Source organism: Elephas maximus, chromosome 22 (genome assembly GCF_024166365.1).
Source record: "Elephas maximus indicus isolate mEleMax1 chromosome 22, mEleMax1 primary haplotype, whole genome shotgun sequence".
NCBI lineage: Eukaryota > Metazoa > Chordata > Mammalia > Proboscidea > Elephantidae > Elephas > Elephas maximus.
Genome location: NC_064840.1, coordinates 49,565,952 through 49,586,438, shown reverse-complemented (window position 1 = coordinate 49,586,438; position 20,487 = coordinate 49,565,952). Strand labels below are relative to the sequence as shown.

Sequence of the window (20,487 nt, the reverse complement as noted above, 5' to 3'; positions counted from 1 at the left end):
CTTTTGGCTTTGTTAATTCTTTCAATTGTTTTTCTGTTCTCTAATTCACTTAGTTCAGCTCTAATTTTTATTATTTGTTTTCTCTTGGTGCCTGATGGATTCTTTTGTTGCTCACTTTCTATTTGTTCAAGTTGTAGGGACAGTTCTCTGATTTTGGTTCTTTCTTCTTTACGTATGTGTGCATTTATTGATATAAATTGACCTCTGAGCACTGCTTTTGCTGTGTCCCAGAGGTTTTGATAGGAAGTGTTTTCATTCTCATTGCATTCTATGAATTTCTTTATATAGTCTTCTATAACTCAGTCTTTTTTGAGCAGGGTATTGTTCAGTTTCCAAGTATTTGTTGCCTTTTCCCTGATTTTTCTGTTATTGATTTCTACTTTTATGGCCTTATGGTCTGAGAAGATGCTTTGTAATATTTCGATGTTTTGGATTCTGCAAAGGTTTGTTTTATGACTTAATATACGATCTATTCTGGAGAATGTTCCATATGCACTAGAAAAAAAAGTGTACTTTGCAGCTGTTGTGTGGAGTGTTCTGTATAGGTCTATGAGGTCAAGTTGGTTGATTGTAGCAATTAGGTCTTCCGTGTCTCTATTGAGCTTCTTATTGGAAGTCCTATCCTTCTCCGAAAGTGGTGTATTGAAGTCTCCTACTATAATTGTGGATGTGTCTATCTCACTTTTCAGTTCTGTTAAAGTTTGTTTTATGTATCTTGCAGTGCTGTCATTGGGTGCTTAAATATTTAATATGGTTATATCTTTTTGGTGTATTGTCCCTTTAATCATTATATAGTGTCCTTCTTTAGCCTTTCTGATGGATTTAACTTTAAAGTCTATTTTGTCAGAAATTAATATTGCCACTCCTGCTCTTTCCTGATTGTTGTTTGCTTGATATATTTTTTTCCATCCTTTGAGTTTTAGTTTGTTTGTGTCTCTAAGTCTAAGGTGTGTCTCTGGTAGGCAGCATATAGACGGATCGTGTTTCTTTATCCAGTCTGAGATTCTCTGTCTCTTTATTGGTGCATTTAGTCCATTTACATTCAGCGTAATTATAGATAAGTATGAGCTGCTGTCATTTTGATGCCTTTTTGTGTGTGTTGTTGACAATTTCATTTTTCCCCTTACTTTTTTTGTGCTGAGATGTTTTTCTTTGTGAATTGTGTGTTCCTCGTTTTCATGGTAGTTGAATTTATGTTTGCTCAGTCATTATGTTTTTCTTGGTTTTTATTTTGAATTATGGAATTGTTAGACCTCTTTGTAGTTACCTTAATATTTACCCCTATTTTCCTAAGGAAAATCCTAACTTGCATCGTCCTATATCGCCTTGTGTTCTCTCCATATGGAAGATCTATGCCTCCTGTATTTAGTCCCTCTTTTTGATTATTGTGATCTTTTACATAATGACGTCAATTATTCCCTGTTTTGAGTACTTTTTTCTTTTTAAAATTAATCTTAATTTGTTTTTGTGATTTCCCTATTTGAGTTGATATCAGGATGTTCTGTTCTGTGACCTTGTGTTGTGCTGGTATCTGATATTATTGATTTTCTGACCAATTTCCTTTAGTATTTCTTGTAGCTTTGGTTTTGTTTTTGCAAATTCTCTAAGCTTGTGTTTATCTGTAAATGTTTTAATTTCACCTTCATATTTGAGAGAGAGTTTTGCTGAATATATGATCCTTGGCTGGCAGTTTTTCTCCTTCAGTGCCCTATATATGTCATCCCATTGCCTTCTTGACTGCATGGTTTCTGCTGAGTAGTCTGAACTTATTCTTATTGATTCTCCTTTGTAGGAGACTTTTCTTTTATCCCTGGCTGCTTTTAAAATTTTATCTTTATCTTTGGTTTTGGCAAGTTTGATGATAATATGCCTTGGTGATTTTCTTTTTGGATCAATCTTATATGGGGTTCGATGAGCATCTTGGATAGATATCCTTTTGTCTTTCATGATGCCCGGGAAGTTTTCTGCCAACAGATCTTCAACTATTCTCTCTGTATTTTCTCTTATCCCTCCCTGTTCTGGAACTCCAATCACACACAAGTTATTCTTCTTGATAGAGTCCCACATGATTCTTAGGGTTTCTTCATTTTTTATAATTCTTTTATCTGATTTTTCTTCAACTATATTGGTGTCAATTGCCTCATCCTCCATCTCCCCCACTCTGCATTCCAATTGCTCGATTCTGCTCCTGTGACTTCCTATTGAGTTGTCTAATTCTGTAATTTTACTGTTAATCTTTTGGATTTCTGAATGCTGTCTCTCTATGGATTCTTGCACCTTATTAATTTTTCCACTATGTTCTTGAATAATCTTTTTGATTTCTTCAACTGCTTCATCAGCGTGTTCCTTGGCTTTTCCTGTAGATTGCCTTATTTCATTCCTGAGGTCATCCCTGATGTCTTGAAGCATTCTGTATATTAATTTTTTATATTCTGCATCTGGCAATTCCAGGATTGTATCTTCATTTGGGAAAGATTTTGATTCTTTAGTTTGGGGAGTTGTAGAAGCAATCATGGTCTGCTTCTTTATGTGGTTTGATTTCAACTGCTGTCTCTGAGCCATCTATAAGACATTGTAATGATTTATTTTATATTTGCTCACCGAGTCTTATCTTGTTTTGTTCTGTTTCAATATACCCAGATGGGCTACTAGATTGTGCTGTCTTGATTGTTGTAGACTTTGAATCACTTATGTCCTATTCCCAGCTGGTTTGGGCTGTTACCAGATATATAAGCCTAAGAGTCCTTTCACTATTCTTGAATAGAATCAGCTTAAGTGTTCTGATTTTGGGTCACCAAGTGTGTGGTGTAGACTGTCACCTATTAACTTAGAGGAGTAGTGGTGATAGTTGTGTGCACCAGATTCTAGTAGCAGCAGGGGGTCACACTCCAGGGGGGGCAGGATGCTGACAGCCTTTCCCCATGTGACAGTGAGGCAAGTGTGTCTCTATTCCTAAAGCACTTTGGTGGGTGGGCTCTGTAGCTGTACCTTAGGCACCCAATGCTTGTACCTGTAAAGATTGGTAGGCATCAGTATCCTCAAACCCCTTTGGCAGGTGGCTAGGTGGTTTGGGTGGAGCTTCAGCCCTCAGTTCCCCATTGTGGATCAGTGAAGGCTCTGTTTAAGAGGTAGAGATATCAGACCTGGAAAACTTGTCTTTCCAGTGATCTGCTAAAACAATTACAGTCAGATCTCTATCAGAATTGCCTTTTCATTATAATAGCCACCTTGTTCCCTGTAGGGATGAAATCCAAAGACTGTGGATCTCATATGCTTGGCTGGAGCTGGTTCTGTATTTTTATTCCAGTTTAGGGAAGTCAGGGAAGGGTTTTTTGTCCCTGGGTTGTTAGTAGCTGCTTCTTTCAGGCCAGGAGAATGGGTTAGGGAAAAAAAAAAAAAAACGCAGAGCACTTCACTCCCGGCCCAAGAAATTCCAATGTTAATGAAGCCGCCTGTGGCAGGGAGGGGAGGGATCAGATAGATAGGAGAGAGTAGCACCCAGCAACATAGACAAAGTCACTTATCTTGCTTGTTGTTGACTGTTTTATCTGAGGTTCCCAAGGGGCGTGTAGCCTGTGTGTGCTGTCTGGGTCAAGATTGCCCCCGAGGGTCAGGTCAGCATCCTGTGTTTGTGCTGTCTCAAAAGCCCTGGTCAGCTCCTCAGCTCCCAGTCCAAAGCCCAGCGCCAAAGTTCCCCGGCTGGGATGCCACACTCCAGGCTCCAAAACCAGTTGCTGCCTCCCAGTGACTTCTCCTCCTGTCAGCCGCGTCGTTGCGCTGCCTACATGCCCTAGCTGGTCTTCCTCCGAGGTCACTTCAGGGGGCTAAGGCTGTGTCCTGTGCTTGCGCCATCTCAGGAAGCTGTGCTCAGCTCCCCTGCACCCAGTCCAAAGCCCAACGGCAAGGTTTTCTGACTGGGACGCTGGCTCCAGGCTCCAAAAACAGTCGCTGCTTCCCTGTGGTTGCTCGTTCTCTTGTTAGTCACGTCCGCGTGCAGCCTGCCTGTGCTGGCTGAGTCTCTACCAAGGTTACCCCAGGTGGTTAGGGGTTAGGGCTGTGTCCCATGCCTGCCCCGCCTCAGCAAGCTGTAATCAGCCCCGCTACTCAGCACCAGGGAACTGCAATGGCTCAAGGCTGTGGAGAGGGACACTGGTTCCAGAAGTGGTCACTGCTTCAGGGCGTGGCTTTTCATTCCCCTGTCACTCATGTCAACTCTTTACATCTGTGTTTGATGGTCAGGGTTCATAGATTGTCGTGTATGTGATCAATTCACTTGTTTTTCTGAGTCTTTGTTGCAAGAGAGATCTGCGGTAGCTTCTACCTAGTCAGCCATCTTGGTCCCCCTGGGTTTTTAGTGGTTTGTCAATTTTTTTGCTCTTTTCAAAGAACCAACTTTTGATCTTGTTGATTCTGTTGTTTTTATGCTCTCTATTTCATTTATTTCTGCTGTAATCTTTATTATTTCCTTTCTTCTGGTTGCTGTCGGCTTCTTTTGTGTTCTCTTTCTGTTCGAGTTGTAGAGCTAAAATTTTGATTTTGTATTCTTTTCTGATGTGTGTGTTTATTGCTATAAATTGGCTTGTAAGCATTGCCTTTGTTGTGTCCCAAAACTTTTGTCTGCATTTTCCTTGATTTGGCTATGTTTTCATTGGTTTTATCTGTATTTTCCTTGCTCTCTTTCCTAATCTCTTGTTAAAAAAAAAAAAGTTGCTGCTGAGTCTATTTCAACTCATAGTAACCCTATAGGACAGAGTAGAACTGCCCCATATGGTTTCCAAAGAGCAGCTGGTGTATTCAAACTGCCAACTTTTTGGTTAGCTACTGCATTATTAAATATTAGTTTTTTGGAATTCCATATTACTTAGTTTCACTGCCTTTTTTTCTACTGGAAGGTCATCTAATTCTTTATTTTGATAACTGGCTGGAGCCATCTTGCCCAGCTTTTTTATATGTTTTGATTGTGTCTGCTATTTCCAAGACATTATGGTATTATTTTCTTTATTTATTGATTTTATGTTCATTTGTTTCATCCTGCTTTTTTGTTTTGTGTTGATATGTCAGGCCTGGCAGGCCAGGTGTGCTTTGCTTCTTGTTCATTTGTGGGCACAATAACTCTCGCCACCTTGTCTGGGTGGGCATGGCAGCAGTGGATTGGGTGAGTCTACTTTGCTGTATACTGGGTTGGTGAGATGGCCAAGGGCGGACTGGGTGGGTGCTGTCTGCCTCCTGATGTTAGCCCAGCAATGTGGAGTATTCACAGCCCCTCATTAGATAGGCGTAGGTGTCGGACATGGAGTGGTACAGGCTCTCTTTCCATTATTCGACAGCTGGTTGAGTGGTGGGAAGGGAGGGTCAGCGTGGGCCCAGTGCAGTGGTGAGCCTGAGTACTGGGGATACTCTAGCCACAGTGACAGGGCAAAGTCTAGTGGGAAGGGAGTTGGTATAGAATGCTAGGTAGGGGGGAGAAGGAAAAGAAAAAAATAAAAGGTAGCCGGCGGGTTGTGGTGGGGTGGATCTGAGGGCCACTGGGGCAGGGGGATGACATATGGGGCCATGTGGGAGGTAGAAATAAAGAAAAGAAATAAACTAAATAATAAAATAAATGGCAGCATGGTGAGATCTGGCCAGTGCAGGTGAGCCGGTGTGTCAGTGGCACAGTATCCATAGTGGTGTGGTGGTGGCCAATGGGAAGTGGGAGGAAGTGGCTACAGGGCTAGGTGGGAAGGAGAAAGAAAAGTAAGAAAGTAAAAAAGAGAAAAATGATTTTAAAAATGTGGTGCCGTGAGTGCCAGTGAGTGGGGGCTGGGAAGACACAGGGGCCAGTGGGAAGGGAAGGGAGGCAATGTTCTTGGCTAGGTGGGAGGGAGAAAGAAAGTAAAGAAAAAAATGGTGGCATGGTGTGGGTCACAGGTGGAGGCAGACCCAGAGCAGTGGCGGGCCAATGTGTCAGTGGTGCTGTAGCCACAGCAGTACAATGGGGTCTGGCAGGAGGAGGATGGAGGTAGCATATAGGGCTAGATGGAAGGGAATAAAAAAAAGAAAAAAGTAAAAAAAAAATAATGGTGAAATGAAAGCTAGTGGGTGGGGACAGGGTGGGCTTGGTATGGTGGCATGTCTGTGTCTCTCTAGCCGAGGTCGCTTGGTGTGGCCTGGAGGATGGCAATCTAGCCAAAGTGGCACAGCATGGCCTGGCAGGAAGGGATGGAGGTGGCATATGGTGCAGAAGGGTGACGGGTGGGAAGGCATGTTTCTCTGGTTACCAGGTGCTCTGTCTCCTATTGGGAACTCCTTGAAGTTGCCTTCCTGTACTCCCTGTCCAAGGTCATTGCTGGCTGTGCTCCAAGATGGTGACACTCTTCCGTGTTAGTTGACAGGGGACCTCCACTCCGTGGCTCTCCTTGTTCTCTGTTTTTCTCTAGTTTCTTCATCCATTCAGTGTTTGATCTAGTTCTTTTCCCTCCATTTGATGTGTAAGTTTGCAGGATTGGCATTTGTATCTGCTTTACTTAGTTTTTCAGGTCTTTGCTGCAGAGGGATGGCATGGAGCATCTGTCTACAGTGCCATGTTGGCTCTGCCTCCCTGGTATCTATTTTACATTATTATCTACATAATTAGTAATATTTTTTCAGCGGTACCACCATCCCGATATAGTGTAATCTGGACTATATGTAATATGTTTTTTAATCATTTTATCGATAAAATGTCAAAACTGAATAAAGATGGAAGGCGTATAAAAATTTCAGTTTCAAGGAAGCATATCACATTCCTGGAGTGTGTAAGATATTATTAAATAAGTAATTTGGTTCAACAAATATTTTTCTAGGACTATACTGTGTTAACTAACAGTGATAAAAAAAAAAAAATAAACAGGTTATAATCTCTGCCTGGAGAAGTTTATAACCTTGTAAGGGTGATAAACAAGTGTGCATGTTATTGCAAGAGAGACAAATAAAAGGCAATACGTGAGCAGCAAACACAATCAGTCTTAAACTGCACGCTTCATGAAAGTTTTGCCAGATCATTGTCACTCAAATAGCATGTGTTAGCTGTGCGTCAATAAATTTTTCTGTGATAAAGAACCCAGTTACTGCTCTGCTGTAACATTAAAGGTAAGTGTTAGAGATGTTAATGGACTTTTAGATTTTCTCATTTATAATTGCTGTTTCTAAATTCTTCATAAAATGTTTATAATTGTTCTACTACTATATATTAATACGACTAATGTTTACTTTTAACTCATCTTATTTCTAGCATTCCTGCACTAAAGTTTAGTAAATGTAGCAAAAATCAATACCTGAAATACCTGAAGGATTATAAACCAACGTGCATGTCGAATGTTGCGTTTTCCAATAAGTTAAGTGATTTTCCATATTGTGGAAACAAGAAGTTGGATGAAGGAGAAGAGTGTGATTGTGGTTCATTTCAGGTATTTGAAAATGATGTTGCCTTTAACCTGCAAACTGTATACTCAGCTAGAACCCAGGCAGTGACGTAGCCATTGGTCAATTCTGGTGTTCCTTATTATAAAGCTTTAAAAATCACACATTTTGTTTTCATTTGGAAACAAGCTCTTAGTGTAGCCTCATTGCAAGCCTTTTTGCCAAATCACGAATCATATATAATGATCTTTCTGGAGATCAGCAGCATCCCATTTGCCTTGTTTATGTATTAACTGGACCTTCTTGTGAGAAGGGTCCATAGATGTCATTAAGTCTAATTTCTCATGCTCAGTAGGAATATGTTCTACAAAATCTTTCAGTCATCTGATTTTAACTCAGGGCCTTATGATGCTAGCCTTTATCACAGCAGGATAAAACCCACCTAACCCAGTGCCATCGAGTCGATTCCGACTCATAGCGACCCTGTAGGACAGAGTAGAACTGGCCCATAGTTTCCAAGGAGCGCCTGGCGGATTCGAACTGCCAACACTTTGGTTAGCAGCCGTAGCACTTAACCACTATGCCACCAGGGTTTCCACAGCAGGATAGTTCAAGTTATTAGAAAACTGTTTCTTATTAGAGCAAAAAACGTTTAACCCATTACTTACATATTGCAATCTTGGTCTCAGGGACATTTAGAATAAGCCTTTGGGATAAATTTTAAAGTAATTCTTAATCTGCAACACAAAAATGGCTGTTTCTTTCAAGAACTTGTCATTTAGTGTATGTCTTAGACAACTACTTCTCAAATTTTAAGTGCATATGAGTCATCTAGAGATGTTATTAAAAAGTAGATTCTGACTCAGTAAGTCTAGAGTGAGGCTGAGATTCTGTATTCCTACTAAGTTCCAAGGTTATACTGGTACTACTAGTCTGAGGACTACATTTTTAGTATCTACTCTCTAGATGCTGCACAGTCCAAAAGAGGTCTAATAGGATAGTAAACAAATACTTTCTTTTATAAGGATAAGCACAAAGCTGGTTCCTATGAGGTGGAGGTCAAAGATGTCCCAAATATGTCTTTTTCAGGCTGCCATACCACTCCATCATTTCTAACATCAACTGCTCCCCCTCAGCACTCTCCCTCCTGTCTTTGGGTTCCCTAATTTGCTGCACCATCTCACAGAATTAATGAACTGTATAAAGGAAATGGCTCGTGCAGTTGTGAAAGCTGGCAAGTCCCAAATTTGTAGGTCAGGTGTAGGCTTCTCCTGACCCATGTAGCTGCAGGAGCTGAGAAACCCAGACCAGCAGTTCAGACCACAGGCTGTTGGCTCACAAGGCTGTGGAAGCTGGTGAATAAGGTCACAAGATAGGCCATCGGTTCAAGGGGCTGTGGAGGCCAGCAAATCCCAGAATCAGCAGGTCAGACAGCAGGCCTTTGGGGAGCTCAATTGATCAAGAAACTGACTGGGGATCCGGATGCAGGGAGACAGCCTCACCAGGACAACATACACTTATACCTTAGATGCCATCCATACTCTAGGGAAGGGTGTAACTTTGGTATGGGTAGGGCTTGAGTCATGCCCCCCTGCAAGTCTGCAACCCAAAACATACTGTATACCAATCTCACCTTATCAGCATGCAGAGGTCAGGATCCACAACACATAAAATGGGGGACAACTACACAATCATGGCCCAGCCGAGCTGACACATAACCCCAACCATCACAGGTTTCATGTACCTTATTTGCGTAGTCCCATTCAATCATAGTGTGGGAGTCACAAAGACCATGACTAGAAGGGCCGTATTAAGTACTTCTTCGCACTGCAGTTGGTGAGTGAGACTTCATAATCAGAATCCATGTGGTGATTAGAGAGTTCATATGAAGACTGTGACCTGTTCAGAGGTTACAAGACCTAGACTTCAGATGTTTGAATTGTTAAACTGGCAAATGTTATGTTCTCTACATTTTAACAATAGAAAAATCAATTGACAAAAAAAAATGTTTCAGCTTTGAAAATGCAAATTTTTCCCATTCTTCGGAACAGTTCTACAATTTCATTCTAACACATAAAGTACCTTACCTGACCAGAATCATCATTTTTTGTAGGCTTTCATTTTACTAAAGCAGATACTATCTTATTTATCTAGTGGTGCTATAACAGAAATACCACAAGTAGATGACTTTAACAAACAGAAAACGTTTTCTCACAGTCTAGGAGGCTAGAAGTCCAAATTCAGGATACCAGCTCCAGGGGAAGATTTTCTAAGAGCTTCTCAGTGCAGGGACCCCGGGTCCAAAGGGCACGCTATTATTTCTTGGTGGTATGAGGTTCCCCTGTCTCTCTGATTCCTTCTCTCTTTTATATCTCAAAAGAGATTGACTTTTGACAACCTAATCTTGTAGATTGAGTCCTGCCTCATTAACATAACTGCCTCTAATCCTGCCTCCTTAACATCATGGAAGGAAAATTGCATCAGATGATAAATTGGTGAACAATCATACAATACTGGGAATCATGGCCCAGCCAAGTTGACATATATTTTTGGGGGATACAACTCAATCCATGACAGGGCCTAAGTGAACATCTGCAGTAATTAGTCAGTGATACATTGAAAAAGGTTGTCTCAAAATACTTAGTTGTATTATCTCACAACAAACCTATATTATAGGGAAGCAATGGGACCCTTCCAGGGAACAGAAGTCATCAGGAGAATGGAAGGTCACAAACTTTGGACTCTATTCTGTCCTATGAGAATCCATTAGCCATGGAGTACTGGATCCCATGAAGGAAGGAAACACAGAGTAAAAGTCCCAAACTCCAGTTCCAAAATGTATTCTTTATATATTTATCACAGCATTTAACTCTTAGAGATAAGCAATATTAAATTACACACACTCAGACCTAATTAACTGTTCAAATAAGAGCCAAACTACAAACCAATTCTTGATCTTTCATTTTTTATTATTGCCAAGGAATGCACTAATCCTTGCTGTGATGCAGACAAATGTGTGCTGAAGCCAGGATTTACTTGTGCAGAAGGAGAATGCTGTGAATCTTGTCAGGTAAGGCTCTTTGTCTGGGACAGGATTTTTCTGTTTATTAAGTGCACATGGGACAAAAGAACTCTCTGGACCCTATACCACTGATCCCAGATTGGGGTTAGGCTTGCTAATACCTGATAGAGCATCTTCTAAGATGCTCTGAATTCTGAAAATTGGGCTGTATTAGGCTCTGGGGAGTGGAGCAGCTGATAAGCTGTGCTTGGTCTTTTAGGAATTAAGTCACATGATAAGTACCATTCTTGCCACTTTGTAATTCATTCCCAATCTTTATAACTACAGTTAGGAAGAAAATTAGTATTCCAACAGCAGGATACCAGAAGAGAGAGAGAGAATATTGGGATTGGAATGTAATAGAGGCTAGTAGTTGGGAGAATATTCCTAATGAAGATGACCAGAAGTCTAAATGGCTCTGTCCAAAGAGTTATCAACACCTCTTTTATCCCACTAGATAGTGAATTCATAATGAAATTGAGGCATATCTTATTCAACTTTAAATTTCCCTAGAACCCAGCATAATTAGATGTATATTGAATGGCTGAATCAGAGATTATCTCTATGCAGTTCCCTGCAGCAATGACAGCCAGGATATTTTTCCAGTTCATTTGGAGAGATCTGATTTGTTAGGAATGGAAATCCCATATTATGTACAGAGGTTCCCAGCTGTGTGGCTGGGTGTGTATAGGGGAGGAGGCGAGCAGCATGTACTGAAATAAGGGATGAAGAAAAAACAAGATGAATGAAAACACCTGTCCATTTCTCCATTTTATGTCTGTTTCAACTCAGTACAAGGTTGGTCTAATACCAAATTTCAAAAACACTCCCTTACCATATTTAAAATTACAGAGAAGCCAAGGCATTTAAGAATAATAATAAGTGGAATGGAGAGGGAGGTTATGATCCATCCTTAGAGTCCTTTTAGATAAATTAAATGGGTCAACCTTCTGCCCATCTACTGAACCTTTCCAACCTAAATGTGCTCCAACTTCAATCTCTTTGTTTTTCCTTAACAGCTGAAAGAAGCAGGGTCCATGTGCAGACCAGCAAAAGATGAATGTGATTTTCCTGAACTGTGTACTGGCCACTCCCCTAGGTGTCCTAGGGACCAGTTCCAAGTAAATGGATTCCCGTGCAAGAATGCAGAAGGCTACTGCTTCAAAGGGAAGTGTCCCACCCGGGATGATCAGTGCTCTGAATTGTTTGATGATGGTAAGAGGCAACAACAGTGCATGATGGATTAAAAAAAAAAAAAAAAAGCTTTTATTTTTCTGCTGTCATCTTGCAGGAGTTTGGGACAAGCTTGTAGATAATGATATTTGTGGCATTCTTCCAAAATATTACGTAGAATCTCTCTGGATGTGGGTTTCATAACCTTGATCTTCCCCCTAATATTAATTGATTAGCTCAGAATGTGGGCTAAGGTATATTGTTACCTTTTCATATCTATGCTTCTTACCAAAACGTCTCCCTGAAGCAATAGGGTAGCTCTTTATTCCATTTATTCCATTCTGGTTTACCACCACATGGTGCTGAAAGGTCAATCACATTTGAAAAGCAAGGCCATTCATGATTCGTGACATTCATGCTTTCATTCTTTTACTTTTTTCACACCATTTTGGACCCCAGAGTCAAAAGGGAGTCATGATATCTGCTACAACATGAATAAAAAAGGAAATAAATTTGGATACTGCAAAAACACGGACAAAAATTTTGTTCCCTGCAGGGAGAGGTAAGTGACTGGTGAAGGAGAGCAAATGCTCTCAAATAGTGTTTTGCAAAATCAGAATAGCTCTCATTCTGACAGATGCTAACTTCTCTTTACTGAGGAGATGAGGAAGAGAGTACAGCAGGGAGGGTAAGATCTTGCATCCCTGACAGGACCAACTGGCATTTGTACGCTGTATTTATTAGCTGTAAGTCCTGGAATATAAAGAGGAAAGACGAGGAATATTTAAGATGCTAAGGAAAGAAGGAAAAGCTGGTGGCATAGTGGTTAAGAGCTATGGTTGCTAACCAAAATTTCAACAGTTCGAATCTACCAGGTGGCCCTCGGAAACCCTATGGAGCAGTTCTACTCTGTCCTCTAGGGTCACTATGAGTCGAAATTGACTCGACAGCAACAGGTTTGGTTTTTTGAGTTTTTAGGAAAGAAAAGGAGAAAAGGAATGCTACAATAAGAAGAAAAAGGAACAAAAGAGAGGAAGCAAAAAATAAGTAGAAAAAGAGAAAAGAAGGAGAGAGAATGAAAGAGTTGAACCCAGAAAAAGAAAGACAGGTAAAATTTTGAAATCAGAAGAGAGAGAGAGGGAATCAGGAGTTACAGCCTGCATTAGGAAAACATGAACTGAGCCATACTTGTAGGTCTGCTAGAGACGTTCTGCAAGGGTTTTTATGTGCCACAAAGCAGGATTTGGAGTGAAAACGACAAAAACAACAAAAAGTCCTAGGTTCAAGTCATGTGGACTATGCCAAAATAGGCAGATACTTCTTCTTTCCGTTGCTGCCTAGTCTGTAAAATGAGGAATATAATAACAACCACCTCAGAGGTTTGTTGTGAGAATCACCTGATGTGCTCTATGCAAAAAGAATAATAAAGAAATCTTAGTGGCATGACTAAAGTTATGATAATTCAAATTATTAATAATAAGTATTCTTCTGTAAACTTGAGCTAACATTGATTTGTGAGAATCACCAAGAAATCCGAAAGAAACATGATTAGTTTATGTTACTTTACCTACTCATCTCAGTTCCTAAGCTGTGAACTTTGATGGTCCAACTGTTTACCTGCCCCCCTGGTCCCTCTTCAACCTGCTAACAAGCCTGGGTCTAAAAAAGTGACCAGGCCATTTTGCAGCAAGTATAGCCTCTGAAGAGCTACTTCTGGGCCAAGTCTAAGAATACGCTCACTTTCCTTCAGAGATGTCAAATGCGGCAAGATATACTGTGCTGGAGGACATCACTCACCTCACTTAGGAGAAGACAAGACCTATCACCTTCAGGCTCCAAAGAAGAATGCAACCATAGAATGCAGGACCTTTTTCTTGTACCATAATTCTGAAGATGTTGGCCTAGTTGCATCTGGAACAAAGTGTGGAGATGGAATGGTAAGACAAAAAGTCTATTGTTTTATTAAAACTTCTTACTTCGGCCCATAAAAAGAAAATCCTTGACCCTATAATTGGCTCTAAAGAGGACTATATATTAGAAAACAGGGAAGAAATTGGCATTTTTTTATTGAACAAGGTAACAATTATGCTATAATAAATATTCATTTTGCCTAATCTTAGTTATACCACATGATGTTTAATTGCTATAAATGCACTTAATTAGTTGCTTAGAGAAGACATCTAATGAAATCGTAGACATAACTTTTTTCTAAGTAATGCAACTCTACATAGTCATATATTCTTCATTTTTTTACTCATTCAACCATGTTTAATGGGCATGTACTGTGGTGCTGGCAATGATGCTGTGTCAGAGGAGGTAGAGAAGAGTTCACTGAAGAATTCTGTAGGTTAAATTAAGTGGATCATTATAATTTAAAAGAAATATTTTCAAAGTAGTCCAATCAATGTGAATTTGGAGTCCAGAGGAAGAAGTGACTAACTTTGCTTATAGATCATAGAATAGCATCTTAAATCTGGTGACATTTCAGCTTTGACTTGATGAACAATATTATGCCACAAAAAATAAAATGGGAAAAGATTTTTTTGTAAAGAAACACCCACACCATATGCAAAGGTAATACATGTAAGATGTATTAAGATAAATGTGACAATTATGGTGTGACTGAGGCTTTGGGTAAAATGGCAAGAGATAAGGTTGAACAGGCAGAATAAGGCCATACTGAAAAACATTTGTAATGCCAACATGACAACTTCAGAATTTAAACTGTAAACAAAATCAAGATTTATAAACAGAAGAATACAAGAACAGTAAGACGGAAGGACTACACAGTCATTGTACCAAAAATAATAGGTCGATGTTCAAACATCTGAAGAGCAAGCATATGATCAAGAACTGATGGTATTGAAGGAAGAAGTCCAAGCAGCACTGAAGGCATTGGCAAAAAACAAGGCTCCAAGAATTGACAGAATACCAACTGAGATGCTTCAAGAAACTGATGCAGTCTTGGAAGCACTCACTAGTCTATGCCAAGAAATTTGGAAGAGAGCTACCTGGCTAACCGACTAGAAGACATCCATATTTGTGCCCATTCCTAAGAAAAGTGCTTCAGTGGAATGTGGAAACTTTTGAATAATATTATTACTATCACACACAAGTAAAGTTTTGCCAAAGATCTTTCAAAAATGCAGCAGTACATTGACAGGGAACTGCCAGAAAATCAAGCCAGCTTCAGAAGAGGTGGAATGAGGAATATCATTGCTGATGTCAGATGCACCTTGGCTGAAAGTAGAGAATACCAGAAAGATGTTTATCTGTGTTTTATTAACTATGCAAAGGCATTTGACTGTATGGATCATATTAAATTAAGGATAACATTGCAAAGAATAGGAATTCCAGAACACTTATTTGTGCTCATGAGGAATCTATACATAGACCAAGAGACAGTCAATTGGACAGAATGAGGGGATACTGTGTGGTTTTAAATCAGGAAAGATGTGTATCAGGGCTGTATCCTTTCACAATAGTTATTCAATCTGTATAATGAGCAAATAATTCCAGAACCTGGACTGTATGAAGAAGAATGTGGCAACAGGACTGGAGGAAGTCTCGTTAACAAACTGAGATCTGAAAATGACAGAACCTGGCTTGTTGAAAGTGAAGAGGACTTGAAGCACTTACTGATGAAGAGCAAAGACCACAGCCTTCAGTATGGAGTACAACTCAACATAAAGGAAACAAAAATCCTCACAACTGAACAAATAAGCAACATCACGATAAGCGGAGAAAAGATTTAAGTTGTTAAGGATTTCATTTCACCTGGATCTATAAACAATGCCCATGAAAGCAGCAGTCAAGAAATCAAACAGCGCATTTCATTGGGCAAATCTTCTGCAAAAGACCTCTTTAAAGTGTTAAAAAGGAAAGATATCACTTTAAGGACTATGGTGCACCTGACCCAGCTCAAAGGTGGACAATGAATAAGGAAGACTGAGGAAGAATTGAAGCATTTGAATTATGGTGTTGGCAAAGAATATTGAATACACCAATATTGAATATTACCAGAGGAATGAACAAATCTGTCTTAGAAGAAGTACAGCCAGGATGCTCCATAGAAGCAAGGATAGTGAGACTTTGTCTCACTTACTTTGGACACGTTATCAGTCCCTGGAGAAGGACATCATGGTTGGTAAAGAAGAGGGTCAGAGAAAAAGAGGAAGACCCTCAACAAAATGGATTGACTCAGTGGTGCAACAATGGACTCAAACATAGAGATGATTGTGAGGCTGGCGCAGGATAGAGCAATGTTTCCTTCTGTTGTGCATGGGGTTGCTATGAGTTGGAATTGCCTCAACAGCACATAACAACAACAACATATATATATATATATATTTTTTATATATATATATAGTGATGTGTGTGTGTGTGTGTATACAACAAATGTTCTTTGAAAATGAATGATTTCTCTTCGTGGTATGCCTTCCCCTCTCAGGATGGGAAAAAAAAGCAGAATTAGCATTTAGTAATCTAAGGGAAATTTTTTATTTCAAGCCTGTATATTAAACTGTACATTTGATCTTTAAAATTACTAAAAAATAATATCAAAATAATGAGAAGTCTAAATTTGTGAAAATTCAGGTATATGGTAACAATCACAAGCTATAACATTTGAAAAAATTTTTTTAACAAGATAGAATTTATGAGGCATGAGTTTGAAGAAAATACCAAACAATTTTCTCCTCGGCATGAAGTACAAAGTAAGGTACACTCCCCTTCACAGATCCCCACTAAGAGTGGCAGGGGCTGACAGGAGAGCAACTCTTAAGGAACAAATTTTGACCCTGTATGTACATTGTGACCATGTGAGTGGGGTGCCTGTTCCTTTAAGAAAAGGCTTAATAAAGAAATGTACGCACCACAGTGGCAAATTCCTAAAGAAGGCCTTCATGCATAGCAAATGCCGGTGTATTGGGGCAGCACAAAGATACCACTTAGAGAATTTTTCTTTTCATTTTTGCATTGAGATACTATTTTTAGACATGCTGAACTTAAAATGCTTAAAAAGCATTCTAGTTTCTTTAAGAATTTATTCTTTCTGGGTAAATTAATTTGGCATAGAAAGAGAAGGCAAACATATACCATTGCCCCCAAGTCCCATTTTTCTTGGCTATGCCAAAAAAATTGGCTGCAGAGAAAAGACAAAAAATAAAAGGAGAGAGAATGGAAGAAAAGGGGAAAGTAGGAAAGGCCAGAAGAGTTGAAGAGAGGGGAGGGAAGAAAAGGAAAGGAGAGACGAGGAGGGAAGAGAAAGATGAAGGGAGAAAGTTGACTGGATAGTTCTTTTGTTCATTTGGTCATGGCACAGAAAAGCTGCTGCAAAACTACCTCTGGAATTATCTCTTTATTAAACTTAAACAAATGGCAATATGAAAATAAGACAAATCTTAATATGTCCCTTTAGGTGAGTCTGAAAGACTTGAAGAGAGATCCAGGTAAGCTTTGAAGCAATCTGCCCCCATGCTCAACTGTGTATATAGAAAATCCATTCTATGTGGAAAAACAAAGAGAAATAATGGCAACGGTTGTAAAAGAATTCAATAGTGTTAAAAAAGAACAATCTGAGGAATCATAGATAGCCCCTGTGAAACACATACGCATTAAAAGAGAGGAAACCCCTTTAGAAAAAGTTGGGTGAATATTATGAATAAGATTTAACAGGATATTGAATCTATAAACATGGAATCTTTTAAGATCAAAAAGCACTGTCTTTAAATTAAAAAACAAACCGTTAGTGTTGATTATATGTAATGTGAGCAGTAAACCATAGAGTAGATGTTACGAAAAAAAAGAAAAAGGTAGTAAATTAGAAGCTAAGCTTCATAAGACATAAGAACAAGATCAAGGAATTAAAAAAAGAAGAAAATAAATAAAAGCATAAAAAACAGTTCTAAGAAACCCAGTATAGATTTAATAGGAATTCTAAATAAAGAGAAGAGTCGAGGGAAAGAAAAAAATGACTTAAAACTGTCCCTGAAGTGAAGAGTGCATGAAATAAAAATCTTACTTAGTTCTAGGAAAAAATCAGAGAATGAGATGAGCTCTTAGTCTTGCACTCATGCCATGAACATCAAGAATTAAAAAAAAAAAATTCTATAAGCTTAAAGAAAAGCAAATGATTTTTTCTACAGAAAAAATATTCCCTATAGAAAAAAATCATCAGGTTGTCACCATACTTCTATGCAACAAGAAATGCTAGAAGATAATGGAACAACAGCTATAGAGTTTTGCAGAACATAAATATTGGGACCATACATGCAGCTAAGTTATTATTCAGATAACGAAGCAATAGGATGACACTCAGACAATTTAGGATTAAGAAAATATATAGTAATGTATGTTGTTGTTGTTGTTAGGTGCTGCTGAGTCGATTTTGACTCATACTGACTCCATGTGACGGAGTAGAATTGCTGCATAGGGTTTTCTAGGCTGTAATCTTCATGGAAGCAGATCACCAGGTCTTCCTCCCAAGGAGCTGCTGGGTGGGTTCTTACTGCCCACCTTTGGTTAGCAGCTGAGTGCTTAACCATTGAACCACCAGGGATTCTTACGGTAATGTATTAAAAAAAATGTATAAAAAAAACAGTATATATTTTCTGAAAAGAAATATAGTCAATGAAGTTATCCAGTCAGCTGAGAAATTAATTTAAATTAAGAACTTAAGTTGCTGGGAAAGAAATTGCGGCGAGCAAGAAGATTTGTTAAAATGTCTGAGTAAGTTCTAGGTATCTGTTGTTAATATGTTTATGATGTAAATGTTAAAAATATCTTGAGTAAAGAATTATATTATCACAAATCTAAAATCTCAATTTGATCAAACAAAATCTTGAAAGAAGAGTGAAAGAAGTAAAAATATGGTAACGTTCTTTTTTATACAAGGAGTTAATGCTGACTTGTTCTTGAAAATGATATAATTAAGTGAATTCAAAATTTTTTAACTGAAAAAAAAGAAAATTTAAGATAAGTTAAACTAAATCAAGATTTAAAAATTATAGAATAAAAGTGACATATTATAAAAGGTAAGCTAAAATGTCCAATATTAGAAATCATATAAGATGACAGGAGTAGGTTAAACATATCACTTATTACAAGAAATATGAATGGATTAAAATCTTCATATTTAAAGTTTTTGGAAAGTCTTTAAATTGATGGCAAAGAAGAATGTGCAGCTCTTTGTAAAGAACTAGCTAAAAATAAAAACTAGCAGTCAAAAGTAAATAAATGGTCAAAGATAAACCAAGCAAAACCCAAAAACAATACTTTGGTAATAAAATTTATTAAAAAAAAAAGAAACTAAAAATAAATGTTATTAAACATAAATAAAAAGGTTAATACACTCAACAATCACTTGTGTATAACAAACATAGATCCTTGTATCAAATCAAAAGGAAAACTTGATGGAAATAGTAGAAGTAATTGGTGGAATTATGATTGTAGAATCTTTGAGAGATTAACATTCAGAGAAGTAATACGGGCACAGATCCGTTGCCTTCGCTCAGTTCTGACTCATGACAAGCCCGTATGTTACACAGGAGAACTGTTCCATAAGCTTTTCTTGGCTGTGGTCTTCCTGGAATCAGATTACCAGCTTTTTCTTCTGACGAACCACTGGGTTGGTTCAAAAACCAACCTTCAGTCCAGTGCGAAATGTTTGTGCCATCCAGGGACTATAATAAGGGCATATATATTTTAATAATTAGTAAGTTTGTATATAACAATTTTTAATGTACATTATTTTAAAATATTTATCACATATTTATAGGATTTCTTCCTCCATGGAAGACTGTACATGTGGAATTTTAGAATAAAAAAACACAAATTACGACTAAGTCATTCTAATTCATATTCATTACTTCATTTCTAGGTGTGCAACAATGGTGAATGTGTCGACATCAAAACGGTCTACAATTCAACCAGTTGCTCCTTCCAGTGCAATGAAAATGCTGTAAGATTTAACAGCTTTTTGAAAGCAATGCCTTACCAATGATTTATTTACATAGGACTTTACTCCTGAGCCTGTGTGTGTATATATAAATATATGTATGTATTTATGCACTCTTATTTTTTAATCAAATCTACTATAAGAATTCATGTTTTGCTAAATGCCATTATTAAAATTGATCCAAATAGTCAAATCAGGTATTACATATAGGTATTGCCAGTATTTATACTGTTACAGATAGGCATTGCCAGTATTTATATTATATTTATATTATATACTACCATAGAAATTTAGCAACTTATCTACTTTATATGAGGTTTAAACTTAAAAGTTGGTTCTATCATAAATCACTTGTACATAAATCACTTGTAGATAAATTACAGCAATGTCAACCTTAGCCTAAAGATTTTGAGAAAAATAACAAAAATTATAATTTTTTTCCTTAATTAACCCAGTGCCATACTAACAGTTTGAGCTTATGGATAATATCTCCCTAAACCTGTTTAACCTGTAATACCTATACAGAATTATATATTAGGCACTCTTTCAAGTGCTTTACATATATATTAAATTTTAAAATCTTCACAACAACCTTAAGGAGTGAGCAGTATTTTCATTCCCACTTCAACAGATGGAGAAATAGAGGAACACTGGTATTGTGTAATTTGTGAGTGAAGCAGGGATTTAAATCCAGAGAGTCCAGGTCTAAGGTCTGTACGCTTAACTATTACACAATGCTGCTCTTTGGTGAAATAAACCTTGTGTCGCCACCATTTTCTCATTCCAATATTATTCCATTATCACTAAGCCTGGTTAAGTCTGTTCTTTGCTTATGATATGTCCAACTCTAGCACGGGCCACTTATCTAAGGATATTGATGTTTTCTGGATAAATCATGTTGGGTTTTTAATCTGAC

General features: G+C 38.3%; 1 protein-coding gene across 1 annotated transcript in view; it reads left to right on the top strand.

The window, feature by feature from the left end:
* Positions 1-20,487, top strand: part of ADAM7 (ADAM metallopeptidase domain 7) — an 89,588-nt gene that overhangs the window by 55,481 nt on the left and 13,620 nt on the right. The window contains exons 12-17 of the mRNA XM_049865495.1: positions 7,253-7,427; positions 10,361-10,450; positions 11,461-11,656; positions 12,074-12,176; positions 13,365-13,551; positions 19,494-19,574. Coding sequence (XP_049721452.1) covers positions 7,253-7,427; positions 10,361-10,450; positions 11,461-11,656; positions 12,074-12,176; positions 13,365-13,551; positions 19,494-19,574 — 832 coding nt within the window. The remainder of the gene's footprint in view (positions 1-7,252; positions 7,428-10,360; positions 10,451-11,460; positions 11,657-12,073; positions 12,177-13,364; positions 13,552-19,493; positions 19,575-20,487) is intronic.